General features: G+C 37.4%; 3 protein-coding genes across 3 annotated transcripts; all 3 read left to right on the top strand.

Moving 5' to 3' along the window:
* The first annotated feature begins 9331 nt into the window (after window positions 1–9331).
* On the top strand, window positions 9332–10002 carry LOC145977262 (uncharacterized). The gene is made up of 2 exons (XM_083109127.1): window positions 9332–9713; window positions 9776–10002. The coding sequence occupies exons 1-2, from the start codon at window positions 9333–9335 to the stop codon at window positions 9899–9901; spliced, it is 507 nt and encodes a 168-aa protein (XP_082965253.1). The 5' UTR covers window position 9332; the 3' UTR covers window positions 9902–10002.
* Window positions 10003–11508: 1506 nt separating this feature from the next.
* On the top strand, window positions 11509–25505 carry LOC145977204 (uncharacterized). The gene is made up of 2 exons (XM_083108991.1): window positions 11509–12313; window positions 24188–25505. Exons 1-2 carry the CDS (start codon window positions 11586–11588, stop codon window positions 25503–25505), a joined length of 2046 nt encoding a protein of 681 aa, XP_082965117.1. The 5' UTR covers window positions 11509–11585.
* Window positions 20962–22576, top strand: LOC145977205 (THAP domain-containing protein 1-like). The gene is made up of 5 exons (XM_083108992.1): window positions 20962–21225; window positions 21447–21709; window positions 21972–22049; window positions 22120–22440; window positions 22560–22576. Exons 1-5 carry the CDS (start codon window positions 21152–21154, stop codon window positions 22574–22576), a joined length of 753 nt encoding a protein of 250 aa, XP_082965118.1. The 5' UTR covers window positions 20962–21151.

Genomic DNA, 25505 nt, shown 5'->3' with positions numbered 1-25505 from the left:
ATATTCTGGAAGCTTGTCCCACAATCGTTCCACGTAATCACCAAAATTTTGTAGTAAAACAATCTTTGGGATATACTGCAGTTGTTCGGCGGTAAGCCGGAAAATGTCTCTTTCATCCGACAGAAGGAGAAACATTTTGATACTGAACGGTTTCGAGTTGAGACACCTCTATAAATAGGTCTCCCCCCTCGTGATCATTCGCAAAATTGATTCGAAAGAGAAAACATGCGGTTCGTGCGACAAGCGCGGATAATCAAAGTATCAAATTTCGACGATAGACTAATATCGGAGAAAAAAGTACGCAAGCATGGAAACATGCTACCGACTACTATACGCGGTATCGTTTGCGGCCCTTCAAACTGCGGTAAGACAAACGTGTTGATTAGTTTGATAGAAAGTCCGTACGGTGTACGTTTCGAGAACGCGTACGTATACTCGAAATCGCTTCAACAACCGAAATATAGATACTTGGAAAATTTATTAGCACCTATAGACGAAATTGGTTATTTCACATTCTCTAATAACAGCGATGTCATTCCACCGAGCGAGGCGCTTCCGAATTCCATCTTTATCTTTGATGACGTGGCATGTGACAAGCAAGATACGATAAGAGAATACTTTGCAATGGGTCGACACTCGAGCGTCGACTGTTTCTATCTTTGTCAAACGTATGCCAAGATACCTAAGCATCTTATACGCGACAATGCGAATCTTTTGATTTTATTTAAACAAGACGGCACAAACTTGAAACATGTGTACAACGATCATGTAAATACCGACATGTCTTACAACGATTTCCGCGCATTGTGTCAGAAATGTTGGCAACGCAAATATGGCTTCGTAGTCATTGATAAAGACAGCACGTTGATCAATGGACGATATAGAAGAGGATTTAATGATTTCGCGATACCGTAAAGCGATCAGTCGTCATCGACACATCGATCAAGCATCATGAACGGCGATCGTGAAAAGATTGCGATAGAGATTGCAAAAATGAGCGAATCAATTCGCAAAAAATATCGCGCTTTGAAAACTGGTAAAATGGAGGAAGACGTTGCATTGGAAAGACAATTTAAGCCAATTACCGAACCTTTAAAACAGCTTATCGAAAATACTGTGGAATCTGATGCGCCGAAAATTGAACCATTGAGTTTAACGTTTGGAGAGAAGCACGAGGAAAAAATAAAAGAGTCGAAGCAAGGAATAAAGCGAGCACGGATAAATATGCCGATAAACGATTCGCCGATATATTCGACACCGAATCGATCGAAACGAAGGAAACAATTTTCTAATATGGCTACTGTTTCTACTCCGATAAAAGTACAACCGCGTCAAACAATACCATCCCCGTCCGTCGAAGAAATTTATGAGACCACGCCCGATTCGTTTGTAACATCGGTCCGACATGAATTAGAAACGTCCGAAGGTCAGAAAACGTTCCGAGATCATTTTGGTCCACTAGCGCAAAAATATATAGGAGCTATCATGAGTGTTGATAAAAATAAGAGTATGGATTACGTCTACGGTGTTAAATTTACCAGCAAAGGAATGATGCTGCGGTGATAAATGTTTCGATGTGGACAAGGAGGATAATATAATTATCGATGGAATAAAATATACGGGAACCGAAGGTATCTACGATTTGATTTTTAGAAAATTTCCCAATCATAAAAAATACACTCAAGACGATTTGTATAAATATCAAAGTATATTAAAAGCAACAAATGCGCATAAACGTGACAACAAAGTTAATAATCCTATTAAAAGTAACAAAGGATACAAGTACAAATATATAATTGCACCATTATTCCCTGATAGAAAGGTGGGAAGAGGTATAGACGCGCCGCACACCATGACGCTAAGCGACAACATGATCGATTACGTGCATTGGAACGATCCCAACGAATTGGTAGATCGTTTGCGATTGCTGGACGCCTCGCGTCGAGCCGGCAACAATGCTCACGACAATGAAATCTTGTCAATTATCGAAGAACTTCGCGAGGCTGGCATTATTATAAATTAAACTATGCGTCAACGATACATGTCATTCGGTCAAAGTTCTCGGTACCGAAATGTCGATTAATAAATTTGGATTATCGCTCGGAACGTCGAATAATTTGTACTATCAATGGAATGGATTATTGAGAAATTACGTTCGCGATAACGCTCTCTGCCAGACTACTACCGGCTTTGACGCAAGGTCGCGCAAAATTCAACGTGTAGCGCAACCGGAAACTGATACTGACGCCGTCAACAAACGATACGTGGATAAACTTTTGAGAGATCGACAGGGAGAAATTGAGCAAAAAATTATCACGCTTGAAACACACGTGCAGGCGCTACGAATAATGATGGACGAGATAAAGAATGTGCTGAGATATGCAACATCTGACTCGACACAGTAAACGAGAGATACTAATATCGCAATATTAATTATGCCTCGATCAAACGTGCGAAAGAAGATAAACACCTCCGAAAAGCGACAACTTTTCGAGGAACTACATGCTCCGGCGAGAAGAAATTTTCCACGAAGACGCGTCATTGTACGCGGATACGACGATCTGTGGCAGGCGGACGTGGTCGACATGCGTTCGTATTCTCGACTCAACAAGGGTCATAAATACATACAGTTATCGATGTGTTGAGCAAGTATGCGTGGGCCGTACCGCTCAAGAGTAAGAGCGGAAACGAAATGTCCGAAACGATTGCAAAGATTATTGGAGACGATAAAAGGTGTCCGAAAAATTTTCAAACCGACAGAGGAAAAGAATTTTACAACGCGAGTGTGCAGAAACTCATGAAGAAACACAACATTAATCATTACTCGACGTATTCCATTATGAAAGCCTCGGTCGTGGAACGATTCAACCGTACTTTGAAAAACAATATGTGGAAAATGTTTACGCTCAACGGAAATTACAAATGGATCGACGAGCTATCTCGACTCGTTGCAGAGTACAATACGCGAAAACATCGCACCATCGGTATGAGACCTGCCGACGTCACTCCAGCGATCGCCGAAAAACTTTTAAATACGGTGTATAGCAAAGTAAAAATTGCGGCTCCGACAAAATTTAAAGTAGGCGATTCGGTACGCGTAAGCAAATACAAGACCATCTTTGAAAAAGGTTTCACACCTAATTGGACGACCGAAGTTTTTAAGATTGTCGAGGTGCAGAAAACTAATCCCGCGACATTCATACTCGAAGATTCGCGTGGAGATCCCGTCGCTGGAGGATTCTACGAATACGAATTACAACGCGTCGCTAATCCCGACGTATATCTCGTGGAAAAAATTTTGCGGGAAAAGGGTGATGACGTATACGTGAAATGGTTGGGAATGGATAAATCATACAACTCTTGGATACATAAAAATAGTGTATTATAAATATTTATTAAAATAATATACATATAAACTATATAAATAATTTAATATATAAATATTTAATAATATAAAAATATATAAAATGTATTAAATATAAAAATATATACATGGTTATGTACAAAATATACAATTAATAATAAATAAAATATACATTTATTTACAATGGTATTCTATAATGTCCCCATGGTAACGTATCGGTGGTTTCGGGTACGATATACCGCTTATCGTCGTACGGACTCAGAGCAATTTTCGTCTCGCAGATCGTGTATACTTGGTGCAGTTTAGATCGTATACACGACTGCTGACGCGTCATTTCAATTTCTTCTTTCAAACACCGCGTGTAGTCGTCAAACGTTATCGTTCTCGCAACAACGTTACTCTTGACACCTTTAACTTTCTTCGTATCCTTTTTTCCATTCACTCGTAACGCGTACATCTTTGCTCTGAGCCCGACGAATTCGGTCATTATGGTACCGTTGTTTTCGTCCTTCATCAGGCCCGGTACCTTTTTATTTACAAGCGGTATACCGTACGCATTATCCACTGCATAATCGCTCGTGTCGAATCTGATGATATCGCGCTTCATATTCTCATACACATCCGCGCACTCAATGTGATATATGAGACTATCCGTATCTGTGTACATTACCTGGCATTTGTCGCGATACATTGGCGTCATATACTCGTGATGAAACTCGTACAAACATGTCTTGGATATGTCGAGTATGCACATACCCACGTAAATCGGTTTGTAGAATTTCACCTCGAGTTTGCGCAATTCCACAGCGATTAAGTTTTCTGAAAAAACGCTTCTGCTGTGGAAATTTGGTTTCGCGATCATTGCCTCTGCGCCATACCGACCATCCCACTTTGTTAATAATTTAACATCAACACGATTGCGCACATTTTCCATCGTTTTACCAAACACTACATTGTTCATTAATTTATATAAATTTTTTTCGAAATCATTTTTAAATGATCATTTTTAAATGATCAATTTAAATGACCAATGTTCTAAAATGTGTATTTAATTCTATGTAATTTCGAAGCCACGGAGATTGTGAAAACTGTAAAATTCGATGTATTTTTGTTACGCGAAGACCGTGACGCGTACATTGCTGCAGGTTGCGATAGTGTATCACGTAACGCTTCTTATCGTATAGCGTTGCAAGCAGTTTGAATTCCCGCTTGCCAGGTGGTTTGTCGCGTGTCGGGCAAAACGGTAGGTCAGTGTGTGCATCGTGAAGATGTTGCGGGTACTCGAGGTCCACTTCGAGGACATAGCCTGTAGGCGAATCTAGCGTGATGGATGATACATCAAAATTGGTCACATCGTCGACCCATTGAAAATTGGCGTAAGGCAACGGTTGACACATTGCCCATCCGTACAAATTATTTACATCAAAGTACATCAAGTACGATGATGGTTTCGATGGATCGTACGACTCCATGTACTTGTTATTAGCGCGAGCGTATCTACCCGAACATTGACTCAGACCGCCGCGTATACCACGTTCGATGAACATAACCATGTCGATGTCAGTAAGCAGCTCGAACGTGATCTTGGTATGTTTCAACATGGCGTCCCACGTGTATCCGGGGAGAGTATAGTAATACGCGGGGTCGAGTCCGTAACTTTCGATACATTTATCTCCAAAGTTTTCGAAAATGTCGGCTAATAACAAGACATCAATTTTAAGATATAAATCGCTATATTCGCCTAGCGTTCGAATGGAGAATCGCGTCCAGATGTTCTCGGCGTGCGCGTAATCGCTCTCGGATACAGTGTCACCGGTCAAGGAACTGTAAAACGATTCGCGCGGTGGTAAACACGTATCTTGCAACCTCTCTACAGAGTCGATGTATTCGTACGGAAATACACCTTTTCGCGTTAACAAATTGAAATTTTCTGTTGATAAATTTTGAAATTCTGATTTTAAAATTTTGAGTTTATCTTTGTCCAAAAACGATGCTAATTTGTCGAGACTCGATGCGAGAAATTTGAATGAATCGATGAAACGTAATTTTACATGATTTTTTGATTCTTCATCCATACAAACATCTTTTGTAAACGAAATATATTTCTCTTTTGTTATCGGAAGTAACTCGATTTTCCCTTCGAACGATGTGGCTATTTCCTCGATAATGAAATGTGAATCATAACCGGATAAATTGTGAAAAACTATGGGAATACAAAAAGATTCTTTATAATTTAAATTGCAATTTGAGTGTGCTGGACCTCTGTACCGCCCGGTCAGATGGCAATGATCGCGAACGCGTGTATCGTCTTGCACGAACGGTTTTTCGCATATATGACATTGAGTGGCGCTATGGAATTTCTCCCACTCTTCGGACGTCAAATTTACCATGGGGACATTTGTTTTTAAAATATTTTTTACACGTAACGCTAAATTTTTGAGGTCTGCGGCGAACCATGCTATACAATCGGCGCTACGACGCGAATGGTACGCCGATAAAGATTCGTCGTATGAACAATGTACATAATAAGCTATACTAAATACTTGGTGATGTTGACGCAAATTTCGCTGTTCTTCATCCATCTTGGCCAGAACGCATTCCAGGTCGGCGTACACGACGAACGGGAGCCGCTCCTTCCGATTAAAGTTGTTGAACGATAACCACTTGTCCTTATCGCTCGGCAATCGGACAGCGCAATCGTTCATCTTTCCGCAGTCGACCGTATGCGACTGCAACTTGGCGTCCGAATTAAAATAGTGCAGGCATCTGTAAAAGAAAAATTTTTTAAAGATTTATATAACAAAGTGTATATAACCTATAATTATTCAATATAAATTAAACTTACCGGTCGCATATATATTTCTTGTGATCCTGTTTGCTCAGTTGTGAGCTCACGAGCCGGGATAAATTCTTAATCCATGCAAAATGTCCGACGCTGTTGTCGTCTTCAATGTAAAGCAAGTTGATATGCTTGTCCTGCTTCTGCTGCGAAAGACGCATCGGGACAATGCTGTTCTTGTCTTCGATGTTGTAGACGTTGATCGAAATGTTATTGGCAAGTTCAAAATTTTTTATTTGGTTCACAGTCACTGGAAACTCAATGTTCTGGAGATTCAGCACTGTCGTGTAATGCGGGTACGATGATTTCCGATTCGTGTCTCTTTCGGCGGGGTATAGGGCGGCGACCACTGCCCACGCGAAACACGCATTGTCTTTAGATTGTAACAACATTAATCACCGCTCTTTTCAACATAATCTCCCGCAGTAATTTGATGTGACACCCCGCACGCATAGGATTATACTTATTTATATTTACAGTTAAATTTAGTATTCGCGACAAAGCCCACCCGCTATCGCGTTCCTGAAACTCTTCCAGAGACGCTAGGGTGGGTTCGATAACACGCCGTTCGTACCACTCGCGTAAATCGGATGTGCGAAAGAGTTCATAGTTTCGCGTATTGATACTTTTGTTGGCGTGTTTATCCCCAGCCACGAATTCACCGTTAAATATAGTGTTCACTTTCACATTACAGTGTTTTTTCATAACGTCCTGCACATGTTCTATCACTATGTCTTTGGCGTCATGGAGAAATTGGCGAGGTTCAATGTGATTATAGTTTATCACCGCACCAGTCGATACGCGACTCTCGAACGCCGTATCAATCTCGCGCCACACAAGTCTATTTTGACGCGCGCTACATCCGGCACCCGCGTGTACGAAACGTCCACGTACCGAATTTTTCAACCCTTCGAGGCGCGCGATCCGAGCAATCAGCGATTGTCGATTTCCGATCGATAATCGCGGTCGCTTGATGCGACTTTGCTCTTCCAACGACTCGATGTATTGGTCGCATCGTTGTTCCCACACAATGTAATCTTCCAGCGAATCAATCAATGTGGATTGCTCTCGCAAATTTTGTTCCTCCATATTGTAACACACTTGCGAAATGCGCTTCCCAATGATAGTTCCGGATGTACTTTAGCAAAATTACTGGCGGGGTGTGCCTCTTGATCATGATTTATATACTGTCTCGTGCATATCATCGAACATTCTAGAATGATTTCATCTTAAAAAATTCCCCGGAGTAGCGTCTGCAATTTAACCTTGATAATTTCGCGTTTTGTCACGTACATTTGAAAAATCTGATGTGGTTGCATCGAGAGCAGCCGTAAAACGGCGCTTGATTTTAGCACATTTAGCTAAATCTTTGTCTAGGGGTGATGTGCGTTTTAACCTTGGCGGTTAATCTTTGTTCCGATGCACATCTTAACCTTGAAAATTTCGCGTTTTGTCACGTACATTTGAAAAATCTGACGTGATTGCATCAGGAGCAGCCGTACATCGACGCTCGATTTTAGCGCATTCAGCTAAATCTTTGTTCTGATGCGCAATTTAACCTTGAAAATTTTACGTTTTGTCACGTACATTTGAAAAAATCTGACGTGGTTGCGTCGGGAGCAGCCGTACATCGGCGCACGATTTTAGCACATTCAGCTAAATCTTTGTCTAGGGGTGATGTGTGTTTTAACCTTGACAGCATGATTTATATACTGTCTCATGCATATCATCGAACATTCTAGAATGATTTCATCTTAAAAAATTCCCGGAGTAGCGTTTGCAATTTAAACTTGATAATTTCGCGTTTTGTCATATACATTTGAAAAATCTAACGTGGTTGCGTCGGGAGCAGCCGTACATCGGCGCTCGATTTTAGCGAATTCAGCTAAATCTTTGTTCTAGGGATGATGATGTCATCGCAGCCGTATATCGGCGCGACAAAATTTTAGAGGAAATTAAAATGTCGTGTCAGCAATAATCCCCTCTACATTGCAATTTGCGATACTATTTGAATTGATATTAATTCTAATACGATCAGTATTGCATCAATCGCGCGTGTGAAAGGTTCACTGAAGAAATCAACATGAATTTTTACGTTCCGATTCGAAACGGTGAAACTCCACCGTGTAAGAAGCAAAAATGTGACACGTAAGTTTCGATTTTTAAATATTTTATTTATTAATTTTTTTAAATATTGATCTAATTTATATATTTTTATAGCATTCAGCCTCGTCGTGCGACTCGCATACTTGGAAGAAGATACGCTCTAACCCCAACGTCGTACAAGTATTTGGACATTGGAATAAGCGTTGGAGCTGTGTCGTACGTGGAACTGATTCTCGGTGATAATCGAGGCAATCAAATAGTGTTGCCTTTTTCAACGTGGAATTTGTTGATGCAGAAGCAAGCAGACATTGAACAATCGACTGCTCTCGCATTAAGGATTGGAGATTTATCGATCGAAATGTATCAATCGAAAATTGTAAAACTCACATTATGTGACAATTCTTTGTACATGAAACCACAGACATTATTACATTTATTTAATTTTGAAAATTGTATCGATCATATGCATAATTGGTTATGCGAGAATACGTATCTCGTGAATGAAAAGTTTAAACAATTTGAAACTGTTTTACGACGTAACAATATTACTACTGTATGCGATGCTGTAAAAACGATACGCGATAGTGATGTCTTTAACAGTGAATCATTAATCGATTGTGAATTATTAACATGCGCTGTAAATGATATTCTTTATGATGCTTGCAATAAATAATTATTTTTATTCCATCTATGATTTTAATTCTTTCCTTCCATACGAATAAGAATAGTTATATTTTTCTCAACACGCTCCGCTAAAGATGTAGAGAAATGCTGAGGTAGATGAGACGTGATGCTCTAGTTGGAATGAGACAAAAGATATTAAAAGATATATAATGAAGAGGAGTCTGCGACATTAGAATATTATTTCTTTCGTTGTTCTGTGTTTCGTTAGTCTTGTGTTACGTTAGTGCAATGGCTGAAGACGATGTTATTATCATCGATGACGATACGGATGATGATGATTATTGGATGGAAAGAGAGAGAGAAATGGATGAGATGGAGAGAGAGAGAGAGCAGAGAGAAATGGAGGAGGGATCATCCGATGGGAAACCTGATTTCCGTTTTCGGACTAGTGATGATGAAGAATTACTTCAATACGAGCGGGAACAACTTTCAAAGAAGAATCTAGAAACTTCAATCGTTCAGTTTATAAGACATCAAGAGCTCGGCTTGGAAAAACCTCGCACAAATTCGTTGAGGACATTTCTTCTAGCTCGAGAAATATGTGCGCGAGATTTTGCAAAATATCATGGATGTAAATGTTTCAATATAGAACCTAATCATTCTAAAGTAAATTGTATTGGAAACAAACTGCGTGAAAATCTCGAATTAATAGAAGATTTTGAAAAATTGAAAGAAGATGATCATGAGAATATACTACGGCGGAAATTGGAAACGTTGAAGGTAAAATATTTTTGTCGATGTGTAATAAATTTAAAACATAAAATTAATATGTTTGATTTTAGAGTTTACGCGATGATATGAATGGTCGACGAGAGGATAAACAGATATGTGAATCCAAACCTGCATCAAAATATAAATTGTGTGTATTGTATAACGGTGAATGGAAAATGCCATGGAAAGTATTGTAAGTAACTTTCAATTTATAATACATCAAAAGTTCTAAAATAAATTATTAAAAAACTATTCAAATGTCTTTTTCTGTTCCAGGAGCGGCTCCACTCCGCCCGGCACATCGACCCCTTAGCCTTCTAGGAGCGGCCTCCCTTTAGTCCGGTGCATCGCCCCCTCCCCATATATATATATATATATATATATTTTATATTTTTATATTTTTATTTTATTATTATATTACTATTCTTATTATTATATTTTTTAAATTTTAAATTTTATATTATTATATTATTATTTTATTAGACACACACACACACACACAAATTGTATAATACACGCACACAATAAATGTTATATTTAGTATTAAAAAGAAATGTATTTATTTACGCGCCTCTCCTTGCGTTCCCATCCCTTGCGTCTCTCTTGCGCTAGTTGTAAGTATAGCGATATCGTTCTCTCTCTTTCGTACGCGCTATCGTTCTAACAATAAGTCTCGCGTTAGTTGTAAGTCTCGCGATATCTTCGTTCTCGCTCGCACGCGTTATCTTAGCTATTATCGTTCTCTCTCGCACACGTTGTTCTCGCGATATTATAGTTCTCTTTCGTATGCGTTCTCTTCGCGCTATTATCGTTCTCTCTCATTCACAAGCTCCTCGCTATCACTCACTTACCTTTGCGTCGTCCTGCTCCCACCTATGTGGCATCTTATAATGCATCATCCTTGTCCCACGTTGACGCCATCCTTGTCACACGTTGATGGCATCCTTGTCGCACTGTCCTCTTCACAAACACTTTACGCTATCCTTTTCCCACACGTAGCGCTATTCTTCTCACACCACCGTCTTCTTTCCGCGGATCCCCCCTACCCGCGCGGACCCCCTCGTCCACCGGTCGCGCCGCGATCTTCCCTTCCCCGCATGTGACGTCATCATCCCCCGCGTGACGTCATCATCCCCCGCGTAACGTCATCATCCCCCGCGTGACGTCATCATCCCCGCGTGACGTCATCATCCCCGCACGTGACGTCATCATCCCCGCACGTGACGTCATCATCCCCCGCATGTGATGTCATCATCCCCCGCACGTGACGTCATCATCCCCGCGTGACGTCATCACCCCCCCCGCGTTACGTCATCGCCCCCCCCCCCGCGTGACGTCACCCCCCCGCCCGCGGTTTCCCCTCGCCCCTCACCCCCCCTCGGAGCCCCTGCGTTAGAACCGGCTTAGTCTTACTACTACGTTTGATACAAAAGTTTCTTATTTTTTCATGTACAATTCGAATCTGTAATAAAAAGTACCATGTACCTCTAAAAAAATTCGACTTCCGATGCGGATGGCGTATTTCCGGTCGGAATCAGAAGTTGAAAATATCACCATTTGATAGAGCGTACCCGATTTACTTAAAAATTGTTCGCGATTTTTGATAAAAGCCATTTATTTTCATTTTAAAAGGGATGTACGGGTGATCTGGGACACTCTGTATATCCAAATATATATTTAAAATATTATATGTGTTTGACATTGTTTTTTTCTCGACTCATGTCGACTGTTATCGACTAATTGTTGATTGTTGACTGTTGACTGTGCTTGTCTTGCGAATACGTTCGTGACCCAATCAAAAGATAGTTCAAAGCAATCGACAAAAGATTGGTGATATTGTGCCGACGAGAAAATAAATTAAGTTAAGAATAGATAATCAAAATGTGTGATCAATTAACCAAAAAACGTAAGCGAAATTTTTTAGAAGCTTGGCTTAGTGATGATCGATATAAATCTTGGATACGCAAAGTACCATCCGACGATAGTCTTTATTATTGTAGTATATGCAATAATAATTATTCGTGCAATTCAACACTATCAAGACATGCGGATTCTGCGTGTCACAAAAATAATATTAAGGTAAATACGCTAACTGATAATAATAATAATGTTGATTCGCCAATAAAAAAATTGCGTAAATCAAAATTTCAACAAAAATGGTTAGAAATTCAGCAATTTAAATGTTGGTTACGTGAAGTGCCACATGATGCAAGCTTATTTTTTTGTTCGATTTGTGATAAATCTATCGCTGGCGGTTTATGGCAAATCTATCGTCACGCAGAATCTAATGTTCATATAAATAAAGAAAAAAATTATATTGAAACAAGAGTTTCGAATGAGGATTCAAATATACAAATTAATGAATCACTTTTATCTTTTGATGAGCGTAAGAAATCAGCGGAAATCAGATATGCCGCATTAATTGCCGAGAAAAATATTCCTTATCAAACGGCAAAAGAAATTCTTAATTTTTTCCAACATATAGGAAAAGATCCTAATGTGTTGAATAGTATGAGTATGGGCCGAACAAAATGTACAAATATTATTACAAACGTTGTATGCCCGGTTGAGACTAATCGTGTTGTCAATATTATTCAAAACACAAAATTTTCGATATTTATCGATGAAACATCTGATCTCACTAATAATAAATGGATGACTTTTTTTGTCCGATACGTTGATCCGGAGACATTAGATGTTCGCTCGCAATTAGTTAAATTAATAAATATTGATGCCAAAGATTCAAGCGCAGAAAAGTTGTTCAATGCATTTAAAAGTGAAATGTGGAAATTACAGATACCATTTTTAAATATTGTTGCCCTATCATGCGACAATGCTTCCGTCATGACAGGGAAACATTTATCGTTTAAAAAAAAATTGGAAGAAATATGCCCACATGTTTTAACATTTTCATGCGCGTGCCATTCCTCCGCATTAGCAGCGCATGCTGCTTGTTCCAAAATGCCTGCATATTGCGATGAATTTTTAAAAAAAATTGCAAAATATTTAAATAGCAGTCCAAAACGAACAGCTATTTTTCGCGAATTTTGTGAATGTTTCCAAGAAACAAATCACAAAATATTAAAATTATGTGACACACGCTGGCTTTCTCATTATTTATGCATCGAACGACTTCTTGAATCTTGGGATACAATTAAATATTTTCTTACTGAAATGGTTGCGAGTGAAAAAACAAATTCTGGAAAATATTTATTATCTATGATGAACAACATAGAGATAAAAGCTTATTTCCTTTTTTTAAAATGTTTTAAATTTTTTTAACGCATTTAATGCATTCTTTCAAGCGTCAGAAACGAGAATCCATTTATTGCAGCCAAAATCTAAAAACTTTCTTTTCCAAATCTGTCGAAATTTTATAAAAGAAGAATATTTAAAACCATTTTCTTCAAATATTATATTCTCATTAAAAGAAAATCAAAAACCTATTAATGAAATTATTTTGGGATCAGAATGTGAGGAATATCTGAACGAATTAACGTTGAAAGATCACATAAACATAGTTAAAATTGTTCGAGAGAACTGTTTAACATTTTATGTGACTGCTGCAGAAGAAATTTGTAAAAGGTTACCTATAAATAATGAATTTTTATTAAAGTTACAAGTTTTTCAACCATCTGTAAGTTTATTCGATAATAATAGACAAACATCATTTGATGATGTTTCTTTCGTAGCTAAAACTCTCGGCGGTTTTGATGAAGATGCTTTAAAAAAGGAATGGATTGCATTAGCATCAGACAGTGGAAGAAAAACAAAATTTTTCTAAATTAAATTTTGACAATATGTGGAAAGCAATTTTACAACGTCGGCACACGAATAATGTTTCTAAATATTCCAATTTAACGAATATTATAAATACTATTCGGACGCTTCCGAATTCTAATGCCGATCCTGAGAGAATGTTTTCTCTTTTGAACAATTTAAAAACGAAAACACGTAATAGCTTTTCAACGGTTTCCGTTAATGCTATTTGTGTGTTTAAGTCTGCATTAAAAACTAGAGGAGAAACAGCTTTAAATATGCTCATTAATGAAGAGCATTTATCTCTTATGTCGGCGGATAAATTATATGCCGCTAATAAAAACAATTTAAATGTCCATGCGGATGCTGACGTAGCAGGCCCTTCCTGCGATAAATAATTTTAAAATAAATTTTTATATACACTTAAAAAATAAGTGTGTAAAGATTTTTAAGTGTGTAAAAATTTTTATATACACTTAAGAAATAAGTGTGTAAATATATATACACACACACATATACACACACACATATACACACACACACACACACACACACACATATATATATATATATATATATGTATGTATGTATGTATGTATGTATGTAAGGAAATGTGAAATAATCTTTTGACCTTTTATCAATTAGAAAATTGATTATATTTTATTATTTTATTATAATTTTATTTTTTATTTTTATTTATTATTTATCATTATTTTATTATTTTATTTTAATTTTATTTTTATTATTGTTCATTTGTTAAATTTTTTATATTTCCTTTTTAACGGAAGAGACCACCACCTTCTCGCGGTTTCCATTGAGCAACAAGATGTACGTCATACATTAATACAAAATAATAATAACAAAATACAATTCTATTAAAATAAATTTAAATATTATTTTATTACAATTATTTTTTTAAAGAAATTTTTTTTTAATAAAAAAGCGTACATATTGGCCAAGAGTGGAGAAATTTAGATAAAAATTGAGATAAAAATATGTTAGATAAAAATTTAGATAAAAATATGTAAAATTTGTTTTTGTATATGTTATATTCTCTTTTTTAAACAACATATAAACTTTTATAAAAAAAAATCAATAGGAAAATATTATGTGTGATAAGTATCGCTGCGATACTTGCAACGATGCAACTTGCATCGCCAACTCGCCAGCTCGAGATTTCGAGGATCACATAGCTATTGTATTCAGAGAGATAGATAAGATACAATAGACCTCTCAGGAGAGAAGGGGACAAAAGCTAATCTATCCGTCTTCCTCTGTAAACCGAAGATGACCGAACGTCGAGCGTACACGGATGAGAGCTTATGCCTTAGTGCGCGAAAGTGGTGGGGATACAAATCGTGCCGCCGCTGGACGCAGCGTGTGCAATCTGGTAGCCTTGCATCCGGGTAGGAATAATCGATTATCGTGACACTGCCGTCGGGAGCCGTTACCGGAGGTTGAGAACCCGCGCTCGGCACTCCCCCGGACGGATCCGAACCGCTCCGATTTTTACCGCCGCTCGGTGGGGGTAATTACCGAATATGCCGGCGCGGGTAATTAGCCGAGTATAAAACGGGCTCTCGGCGGCACAGAAAGACAGATCCTTCCGATCCTTCTCCAGCAGCTGAGCTCGTCAGAAGGCAAGCGAAGCGAACTAGAGAAAATCCTTGCGAAAGTAAAAAGGCCAGAAGGTAATGTGAACGCTGCCTCTACCGATCCATATCGACGCCTTTGAAATCGCCTTCGAATCAACGTCCGAATATCAGACGCCGCGCCTTTCACGGGGTGGAACGAGAGCCGCCTCCGACGCTTGCTAGCGTCCCGACGTCTTCCCAAAACCCGAAATCCATCTGGGGAAAATTAAAGATTACCGTACGATAACCGGATTTAAAGCCCGAACAGCTGACGGGCAAGAAACGCGACAAAAACCGCGCCAGCCGGCTCGCGAAAACACGAGCGCGCCGTATCACACGTGCGATCGCATATTGCACGTTGATCAAATTATATTTTTTCCGCGCTACTAATTGTGCGTATACGTAAAATCGGCACGAGATCCGTGGCGCGTCCGCCACCAGATTATATAGAACGGCGTATTCTTACGTGTAACTTGCGCCGATTACAAACCGCGGCGATTATTTCGTGCCGAAATCCCGTAGAGTCGCGGCCCGCATTATCGAATATCGAGCGGCCTTCGTGCTCGAACACACACACACACGCACACACACTCACACGCTCACATTGTAAACACACGTACTCACCGACACATATCCATATTCACTCACACTTCTGTACAACCCACTTGAAGACATAATAAAGACATTTATTACACAGATACCCGTGAAACCTTATTTTATCCGCCTGGAACCGACGGCTATCCGAAACTAGAGATTCCGCGGTACGGAAAATCGCAACGTTACAAGCCAAAACTTTGTTTCGGTGTTAATGTGTTCATATTCCAAATATTTTGCTCATTAGAATGTGAAGATTGATTGGCAAAACGGTTTTGTAGGGCATTGCTTAGATTTGCGAGAGAAGACTCCAAATATGTACTACTTTTATTTTTTATTTTACCGCTATTACTCTTTCTGGAGTTTATTTGCATCGCAGGTAGTGGGCTGGAGTCCTTCGATATTGAGTGATCAATTTGCGAATTGCGAGACTCACTTTGAAGTTGTGGTGGCAATAACATGTTTGACTCTGTTTCATTCCTATTACCGCTATTATTTTTTCTATAGTTTATTTGCATCGCAGATGATGAGGTGGATTCATCCGATATTGAGTAGTCAGCTTGCGAATTGCGAGATTCATTTCGAGATGGTAATGACCCAGACAGCACACATGTCCAAAAGACATCTAAAAGACGACTTAAAGACGTCTTAAAGTCTTTTAGACGTCTTTAAGACATCTTTTGGCCTTTTTATGCTGTCTGGGGACATATATGACTCTGTTTCATTCCTATTTTCTTGTGAAATGTGATCATTATATATGTTAATCCCTTGTGAAATATATCTTTGATTTTGTTTATCTTGGAGTCTAGTGGAATTTAGAATATGATCTATTTCAATCAGTGTTGGCATGCGGGGCCGGTTTTCCGCGCATGCGCGACAGTAGTGGCGGCTAACCAGCGATGTACCACATGTGGAAGATTTGGCGGGCTCGAGGAAAATTACGTGGCATACAGACATAGTTGAGTGAGACACAGTTTATTAAAAGTTTTGTGATATTTAATAAATAGTCGTGAGTTATTCGTATAGTGTATGATAAAAGTGTGTGCTGTTGATCACTCGAAACAATTTTCTTCAAGAAAATATTTTTTCGGGCGACCAGTGGCATACTTTTTTGTCTGTATTAGATACTTCATTGAGGCCTCATTTGCCGCGCATGCGCGAAAAACCGGCCCCGCATGCCAACACTGATTTCAATTTGTTTAGATTGAATTCTAGCTTCTTGTGGAATGCAGGAAAAATTTCTGTTTGTTGTCATTTCAGATTTTGTCGATGAAATATTTGAATCATTATGCCAAGATGTACTAGATGATGGCTTATTTAGATCCGATATATTATTATTTGTATCGCAACTGATGTTATGCAATGAGGAGCTCATATTCTTATATGGATGTTTATTTGCAGAAGATATGCTTGCAGTTTTTTTTATAGGAACGTTAACATTAGTAAATAATCTAAAAGATGAAATTAACATGCATGTTATAATCTACTTCTTATATACTATGTGACATGACTAGTTCTGATTATTAGTACTAAATAATTGATGTTATATTATAAATTTCTAATACAACATATATCAAAACAGTTTATAACAGTAAATAACTTACTTTCTTCGTTTAATATGCTTTTTTAAAAACAACATATTATTATATAGATCAAATGTCGGGCGATGATTAGCTCCGCTTCCACTTCGACTCTCTATTTCTTGCAACCGTTGCTCCTTTGTAAGCGATCACGTAGTCGTAACCAACGAGTCTGATAATTTGCAACTATCATATATATATATATATATATATATATAAAATACAGATAAAATAGATCATCATAACCTAAATAAAGGTTAAGTGAATATTGTTACAATTGTTATATATAATAATTAAATTGTACCTGACATATTCATAAGTGATGCAATTTCACTCCATGAATTTTCCTTCATTTGTATATTTTTATATTCTTTCAAACTTAGACTGTATAAATGAGGATATTCTCTTATTGCATCTATTAAAAGTTCATCACTTCCCTTTTCACATTCCACAAAATTTCCACCTTCCACAAAAAATAGATTGTTGTCTACATCTTCTATTTGCGAACTGTATTCGTGGTCCATTGTATAATAATTTTTATATAATAATTTTTAATTAATATCGAAATGCAGGTTAGATATATGAACTTATAGCTCGTTAATGATTGGTTGGCCGTAAGACGTAGACGTAAGAATTTTATTTTTACGGAATTTTTCATTCTTACGTCCTTACGTCCTTACATCCTGTACGTTTCAAAATGGCTACTTTACTGCTTGATCGTGATTGGTCAATTTGCTTACTGACTACGTTTCACTGCTTACGTTTTTTCGTGTGCCATGGCCTTTACGTCTGTCGTAGTCATGGACGTAAAGTAAGACAGAGAAAAACGTATACGTAAGTAGTAAAGTCACTAGATATACAAAGTACCGCAATCCATAAGGGCCTGAGCAGAATGGCTGCCTTATAATTTTAAGACTATGTTTTATGCCTTAAGTCTTTGTCTTAGGTAACGCACAATACTGTGTGTTATGTCTCGAGTCTTATGTATACGCGAACGTTTATTTCTTACAAACGTTCGCGTATACATAAGACTCGAGACATAACACACAGTATTGTGCGTTACCTAAGACAAAGACCTAAGGCATAAAACATAGTCTTAAAATTATAAGGCAGCCATTCTGCTCAGGCCCTAAGACTCAATGTATAAGGATTTGGAGCCAAAATGGACGCCAAAAAGTACAAGTGCACACTTTTGTTACGTATGTATGTACACTTTAAGTGCAATTTTCTAACCTGTATGTGAAATCTGAGAAGCATTCGTGACTAGATTGTTGCGTTAAAGGCTATAGAAATCAAAGCGAAAAAGGTTTTCGTTTATTTCGCATCCCAAAAAGCGAAAATAACAACAAAAAATGCAAAAAATGGCTGAAATTAATTGCCAAAACTACATTATCATTAAGGGGTCATGTAAATATATAATTTGAATGAACCGCTTATTGGAGCCAAAATGGCGAATGATTGCGGTACTTTGTATATCTAGTGACTTTAGTAAGTAGCATATATATTTTTCTCTGCCTTATTTTACGTCTATGACCACGACAGACGTAAGCGCTAACATTTCGTTCTCTGCCATCAGCCATAGAGTATAGCTCGGCGTTCCTCGACGCCCCTTGACCCCCGACTGTTCCACAGAAACGCCGAGCTATACTCTAATAATTACGCGAAATAATTTGCTGTTGACAGCCTAACCATTCTGGCATCACTGCACGAGAGGCCAGAAAGCATTTTCAGGCCGTATCAGAGGTCGTAAAATGATATGCTAGAGGAAGAAGGATAGCATGATTGTCGATCCTTTTCTCTCTTTTTTCTCTACGGTGCGTCCGCGCGAACAATGCAATGGTATTTGTACGTATACGGACATACACCTCTACATAGAGATCGAGAATTTATTTCTTAGGTTGGTAACCCTGAAACCGGAGTTTCGCATTGTCACCGCGTGAGCAGGGTTGCCAGATTTGGCGATTTTACGCCAAATTGGCGACTTTTGAAAGCTATTTGGCGTCGAAAAATCGCATTGGCGACATGGCGGATTTTGGGCGACTTCACAATTCGCTTTGGCGATTATTTGGCGATTTTTGGATTAGGGAATTTTTCATTTTTTTTCTTTCTTTGTTACCATGGTGTCCCGGTAAGTGGTGATTGACTTCGTCCATTCAACTTCTACATTTTTCCGCTCTCTCGTTTTCATAGTTTATGCTTATTACTCATTGGTGGATACTGTGGATAGGCCATAACTGCTATTAAAGAAACCTAACCTGGATATTTTGTAGTTGTCAACATACCAGTACTGGTTTGTGGTTTACTGTTTCGTGTATCATTTCTTGTATCATTCAAACCGTTTGCCGCGATTTAGAAATATAAAGTCAGTGTTTGTTAAAATTATATATTGTAAGACTGTTGTCTTGAAACTATGGGCAAATACGAAAAACATACACGAAAATATCGTAAGGAGTGGGAATCGACCGAATGGGGCAAAGGTCATCTATTTTTTCTTTTTATTCCATACCTTTAATTTAGATAATTTTACTATAATTTTGCTGACGTCACGTTTTGAAGACTTCTATACATTTTTTACTTTGATCGAAACTTTTCCAAAGTGCCAAAAAGATAAAAAGACAAAAATATATTGCTGAAAATATTAGTCAATATTAAGAAAATTTGATTAAAGTTTGGTTTACTAATTAACGATTTCAAAATAATATTATCAAAGTGATGATGTGGTATGAATACGAACTTTGTACATGTATAGAATGGCTGCAACACATTGCTCTAGCAAAACACCAGAATCCGAACGATTCAAACGAAGCTCATTGTAAAATTTGTGATCAATCATTGAGAAGTCATCTTGCGAATCTTTAAAAGCATGCACGCTCGAAAAAACACCAAGAGAATTCTGCTCAACAGGACAAAATATAAAACTTTGATGGATCATGGTAATATCAATTGATACTTCCGTTTTTCTAACTAATAAATCATTCAAAATTAAAAAAAATTCTTTATATCGTTTATAACCAAGTAAAAGGCAATAGGAACTGGAAATAAAAAGTATCCACCACTAAAAGTAGAGAATAGATATTATTTCCTGCTCTTATTTGTGGATATTTTTTATTTCCTGTTCCTATTGCCTGTTGCTTGGCATTTTGCAAGAGGCTTAAAGGCTCATTCAGACAGGACGCGTCAAGCAGCAGTAAGGCTGAGTTCCCACTGAGCGCGTCACGCGTCGCGTCAACCAGCGTGAACCAATCAAAACATCCCATTGTAATAACATGTTTTCTGTGTTATTACAATGGGATGTTTTGATTGGCTCGCGCTGGATGACGCGACGCGTGACGCGCTCAGTGGGAACTCAGTCTAAGCTTGACGCGTCTTGTCTGAGGGCCGCTTCGACCAAACTCCGATAGAGACCCTCTAATAAGAGTCGCGAAATAAGGAATCCAATTTTGATTGGTAGCGACATTTTTCAGCAAAAACCGGAAGTAGCCATGGTGCGAAATTTAATTTCTAAAGTATTGTATTGAATTGTTACAGTCTGGCGCAAAACAACCAGTCATTTTATAAATTTTGAAGTACGTTAATAATATAATCCTGTACAGACAACTGTTTAGATGCACATGTGTTTCTAGGTTAATGTGTCATGTCGAACATGACCAGAGACATTATATATATACACTAGACTGCTAACTCCTATTGTTTTCCTTATGTATAAGCGTTGCCTATGTACAATCCATGCGCGAAGTATATGCGCAGAATAAGAGAATAAAACTTAACCTCTGTTAAACTTTCGACTTGTGCGAGAGTGCGAGTTGTGTGTGGTGCGTGCTCATCAGAGACATATTTTATTTGTGAGATAATTTTTGTGGACGCAATATATTGTGAAAAAATGTCGAAACGATGTGCCATTCTTAATTGTCCATATATTGGAAATAAAATCGAAGACAAGAAAATATTATTCAGGTAAATAAAATAAATAAAATTACAATTCAAAGTAAATGGTAATATTTAGGTTATATTATTGTATATCATTTTTATCTTAACATTATATTATTTATCCCGAAATATCGTATATTTATCGTTGGAACTATAAGACTGGATTTATTTATTATTTTTTTCTTTTATTGAATTTTGAATATTTTACCAGCAGATACATAACATATAATAAAAATATTATTTTTTAGATTCCCACAAATAGCATCTGTAATAGAAAAATGGATTGCAGCAACCGGAAGAACTAATTGGATACTAAATGAATATAGTGCCATTTGTGAAATGCATTTTACATTAGAAGATTTTAGCAGCACTAAAATAAGAAAGCGTTTAAAACCTGATGCTATACCTACTAAGCATTTATATGAAAATGCTAACAGTACAGATATGTATGGAAACAATATGCATTTAGCGACAACTGTAGAAAGTGATAACTACAGAGATGTTCTACAATGTAAGCTCCTTAATTATATTTCTATTCAATACTGTTAAAAAATATTTATATTCAATGATCAACGATTCTTATATATATTAATATCAATATACATGTATTTCTACAGATACAATAGGAACAAAGTGAAATTGAAAAAGAAAATGACAGCATGCACAATCTCTCATCATTAACAAATACAGGTGCGTGGTGGAGAGTGTGTGTATTTTAACAATGATCAACGATTCTCATATATATTAATATTAATCTACATGTATTTCTACAGATACAATAGGAACAAGCCAAAGTGAAATTGAAAAAGAAAATGACAGCATGCACAATCTCTTATCATTAATAAATACAGGTGCGTAGTGGAGAGTGTGTGTATTTTAACATATTGCATTATTGCTTATATTTATTGATATTTTCTACAGGACCTGACAAAATAAATAGTGGCCAACTGAGAAAGCGTAAAAATCCCGAAACATTAGAAGAGCTTGAAAAAAAAATTCAGAAATTGGAAGAAGAAAATAAAAATTTAAAACATCAATTGAAATGTTCGCAAGATAGTTGTGAAGAAAAATTACAATTACAAGCAGAAACATTAAAGACTTTGCATGAACAACAAAAAACAAAGTACACGGCAAAAATAACAGAAAAAAACAAGCAGTTAAAAGTATTGCGGATAACTGTTAATCGAAAGGAAAGTAAAATCAAAGATCTGCTCGCTGTAATGAAAAATAATAATGTTTTAAGTCATGCATCATATCAAATTTTATACTTGTACTTCTTACAATCAAATTATGTTATTATAATTATTCACAAGATTTGTGTGTGTGAGATTTATTCATTCATACGTGTGATTCATATACAGGGTCTCATCATAACTAATGAACCAACGTTCGTGAGCAAATTCTTGAGAGTCAATTTGGAGACGATTTTTTTCAGCAAAAATGTCGAAATATTAATAATTTTCAAACTATGAGCAATTAAAAAAAATAAGTTTTTTGCAAACTAAAATTTGTAGAGTTAAAAGATTAACATAATTACATTCTTTAGTTAATTTTAGGTGGTTTACTTTAATAAAATTTTTATTTAAGGCTTAGTTACAAAGATATTTAATGACAAGAATTGGATGTTTACAAACATTTATAACCTCTCGCCACTTTCGCTGAGAAAAAGTTGTTTCCAAATTGATCATAGAATCTGTTTGTGAACGTTGACTCGTTATTAGTTATAAGACACCCTGTATGTATCTTATTTGCTTATTTACTTGAGTATATAGAAACCATTAAGAATGCGCATGCGTGACTATTATTCTGCGCATGTCCAAAAAGTTGTACATACTTTTTGGCAACAATTAAAGAGACTAGTTAGCAGTCTAGTGTATATATATAGGCCCGTATTCAGAACGCGCTTATAAAGATGTTAGTGCGTTGTTATCCAATAGAAGTATCTGTTTTATGTAAAACGCCGATATAAAGGTGGCATTGTATATAACGATGCATTCGTCTAATCGCTCGGTAAATCATCTAGGCGAGGTTCTGTAGCGTCGTCTACAATAGGTGGAGTAAGCGTGGCGTAAGAAGTAAGAGTAGGAGTAAAAGAGCTATTTCCGGTTTAAGAGAGCTGGAGTAAGGGCGTAAGCAAAATGAATTAAACGTCGTATACAATGGGAGTAATATCGGTGGAGTAAGGCGTAAGATTAGGAGTAAGCGAATGGTTTTTGTCCATTTCGCCTTACTACACCGATGAAACTGTCTTACTTCCTACGAAATGTATATAATAAGATGTCAGAGTAGGAAGTAAGACAGTTTTATCGGTGTAGTAAGGCGAAATGGAAAAAAACTATTCGCTTACTCCTAATCTTACGCCTTACTCCACCGATATTACTCCCATTGTAGACGACGCTTAAAGCGTCGTCTACAATGAGATTTTAAGGAGACTTAAGGCGTAAGACTTAAGTCTCCTTAAAATCTCATTGTAGACGACGCATTATTTTTATTTCTTACGCCTACTCTTACTCTTACGCTTACACTCGACCAATCAGAACGCAGGAGGAAAACCCAGGAAGGTTAGAACATGAACACGGGAAGATCGCTCGAAAACGTCGTTAATTGCAAATGTGTTTTGCTATTGTAATTGCTTGATCCCACGCTCTTTTCACGTTTGACTGTCGGGACAACGTCACAGACTATAGCATTACTCCACCGTATTGTAGATTGAGTCAGCGTAAACAGCTTACGCCGAAAACGTTACTCCTACTCTTACTTCTTACGCCAAGCTTACTCCACTTATTGTAGACGACGCTTGTCAACCTTAGGAAAGGGTAGCAATTTCGAGATGCTACGATTACATCCCAGTGAGAAATGTTGGTCGAATTTACATCGATTCGACCAACATTTCTCACTGGGATAGGACGAAATGTTCAAATTTGGTAAAGTACGTGATTGCACCCGTCCTTTTAAACGATTTGGTCAAAGCCATTGGAGAAAAAGATTATTCGATTATTATCGATGAAAGCACTGATGTCTCAGTTACAAAGTACCTGTGTATATGCGTCAAATACTTTGATACTACCGAAAATCGCATGCTCACTGATTTTTTGGCTTTACTGGAAATAGAGCGAGCAACGGCCAATGATTTATACAAGAGTATTGTTGAGTATTTGCAACAAATCGGAATTCCGTTGAAAAATCTGATAGCCATAGGTACGGATGGAGCAAATAATCTTTGTGGACACAATCATTCAGTTTATACATTACTAAAAAATTATGTACCAAACTTGCAACTCATGAGATGTACATGTCATTCGCTGCATCTCTGTGCGTCGAAAGCGAGTGAAGAACTTCCGAGTTCCTTAGATTTTCTAGCGAGAGAAATATTTAATTGGTTTAGCGTCAGTTCGTTGCGTACACTAAATTATAAGAAAACGTTCTATTTAATCAACACGGGTAACGATGCTCAAAAATATAGACAAATGATTCAACTTTCGCGAACGCAATGGCTCGCATTTTACGACGTTGTGAAACGATTACTGGAACAATGGGTAGAGTTAAAAACCTATTTCCGTATAGCTTGCGATGCCGAAAAGTGCTATACTGCACGAATAATTCGTGATATGCTCGATGATGATTGCAACAGATTGTATCTGGTGTTTCTGAAGCCCGTTTTGTCAGAAATACAACATCTAAATATATCATTCCAAAGCGAAAAAGTTGATCCTGAAAGCTTATATATGGAGATGTCTTTAGTATTCTTGTCATTCGCTGGACAGATTTTGAAACCAAATTTCTTAATAGCCGTACACAATAAGTCTCTCGTACAACAAGTAATTGATGCCGTTGGAAATGATCTAGCCTTCTTGCCAGTTACAGAAATGAATTTTGGATCTGAATTCAGAAAGGAAATTGAAAAATCTCAAATCTCCATGGAAAACAAGCTCCAGATACAGAAGAGATGTTTCAATTTTCTAAAAAGATTACTGACGGAATTAGCACATAGGCTTCCAGACAATTTTGAAATCTTTAAGAAAATGCAATTGTTGAGTCCAAGTCATTGCACTTCACAAGTTCGAGTCAAATTTGAAGAACTTCTCTTACAGAATTTTTTCGATCCTCACTGTGATGTCTTTGTGTACAAGAGCCAGTGGGAAAAACTCCGTTTCGTTGACTGGCATGCTCATTATAAAGGAGATATTCCAACGAATATTTTAATATTTTGGATTGATGTGTACAAATACACTGATGCTTGCGGTCGTTTTATTTTTCAAGAACTAGCAGAAGTGATATTAAAAAATGCTCACAATTCCCACGAGTAA

This window comes from Camponotus vicinus, unplaced genomic scaffold (genome assembly GCF_025532165.1).
Source record: "Camponotus vicinus isolate PSW18456_S1 unplaced genomic scaffold, iyCamVici1.0 SCAF_9, whole genome shotgun sequence".
NCBI lineage: Eukaryota > Metazoa > Arthropoda > Insecta > Hymenoptera > Formicidae > Camponotus > Camponotus vicinus.
Note: the sequence above shows the minus strand (reverse complement) of the source record. Positions and strands in the feature narration are given on the sequence as shown.

Coding starts and splice junctions, on each gene's coding strand:
- LOC145977262 (XM_083109127.1), top strand. CDS start 9,333: ATGGAGGAGGGATCATCCGATGGGAAACCTGATTTCCGTTTTCGGACT. Junction 9,714..9,775: donor GGAAATTGGAAACGTTGAAG/GTAAAATATTTT, acceptor GTTTGATTTTAG/AGTTTACGCGATGATATGAA.
- LOC145977204 (XM_083108991.1), top strand. CDS start 11,586: ATGTGTGATCAATTAACCAAAAAACGTAAGCGAAATTTTTTAGAAGCT. Junction 12,314..24,187: donor ATTATTCAAAACACAAAATT/TTCGATATTTAT, acceptor AGAAAAAGATTA/TTCGATTATTATCGATGAAA.
- LOC145977205 (XM_083108992.1), top strand. CDS start 21,152: ATGTCGAAACGATGTGCCATTCTTAATTGTCCATATATTGGAAATAAA. Junction 21,226..21,446: donor GACAAGAAAATATTATTCAG/GTAAATAAAATA, acceptor ATTATTTTTTAG/ATTCCCACAAATAGCATCTG. Junction 21,710..21,971: donor CTACAGAGATGTTCTACAAT/GTAAGCTCCTTA, acceptor GTATTTCTACAG/ATACAATAGGAACAAGCCAA.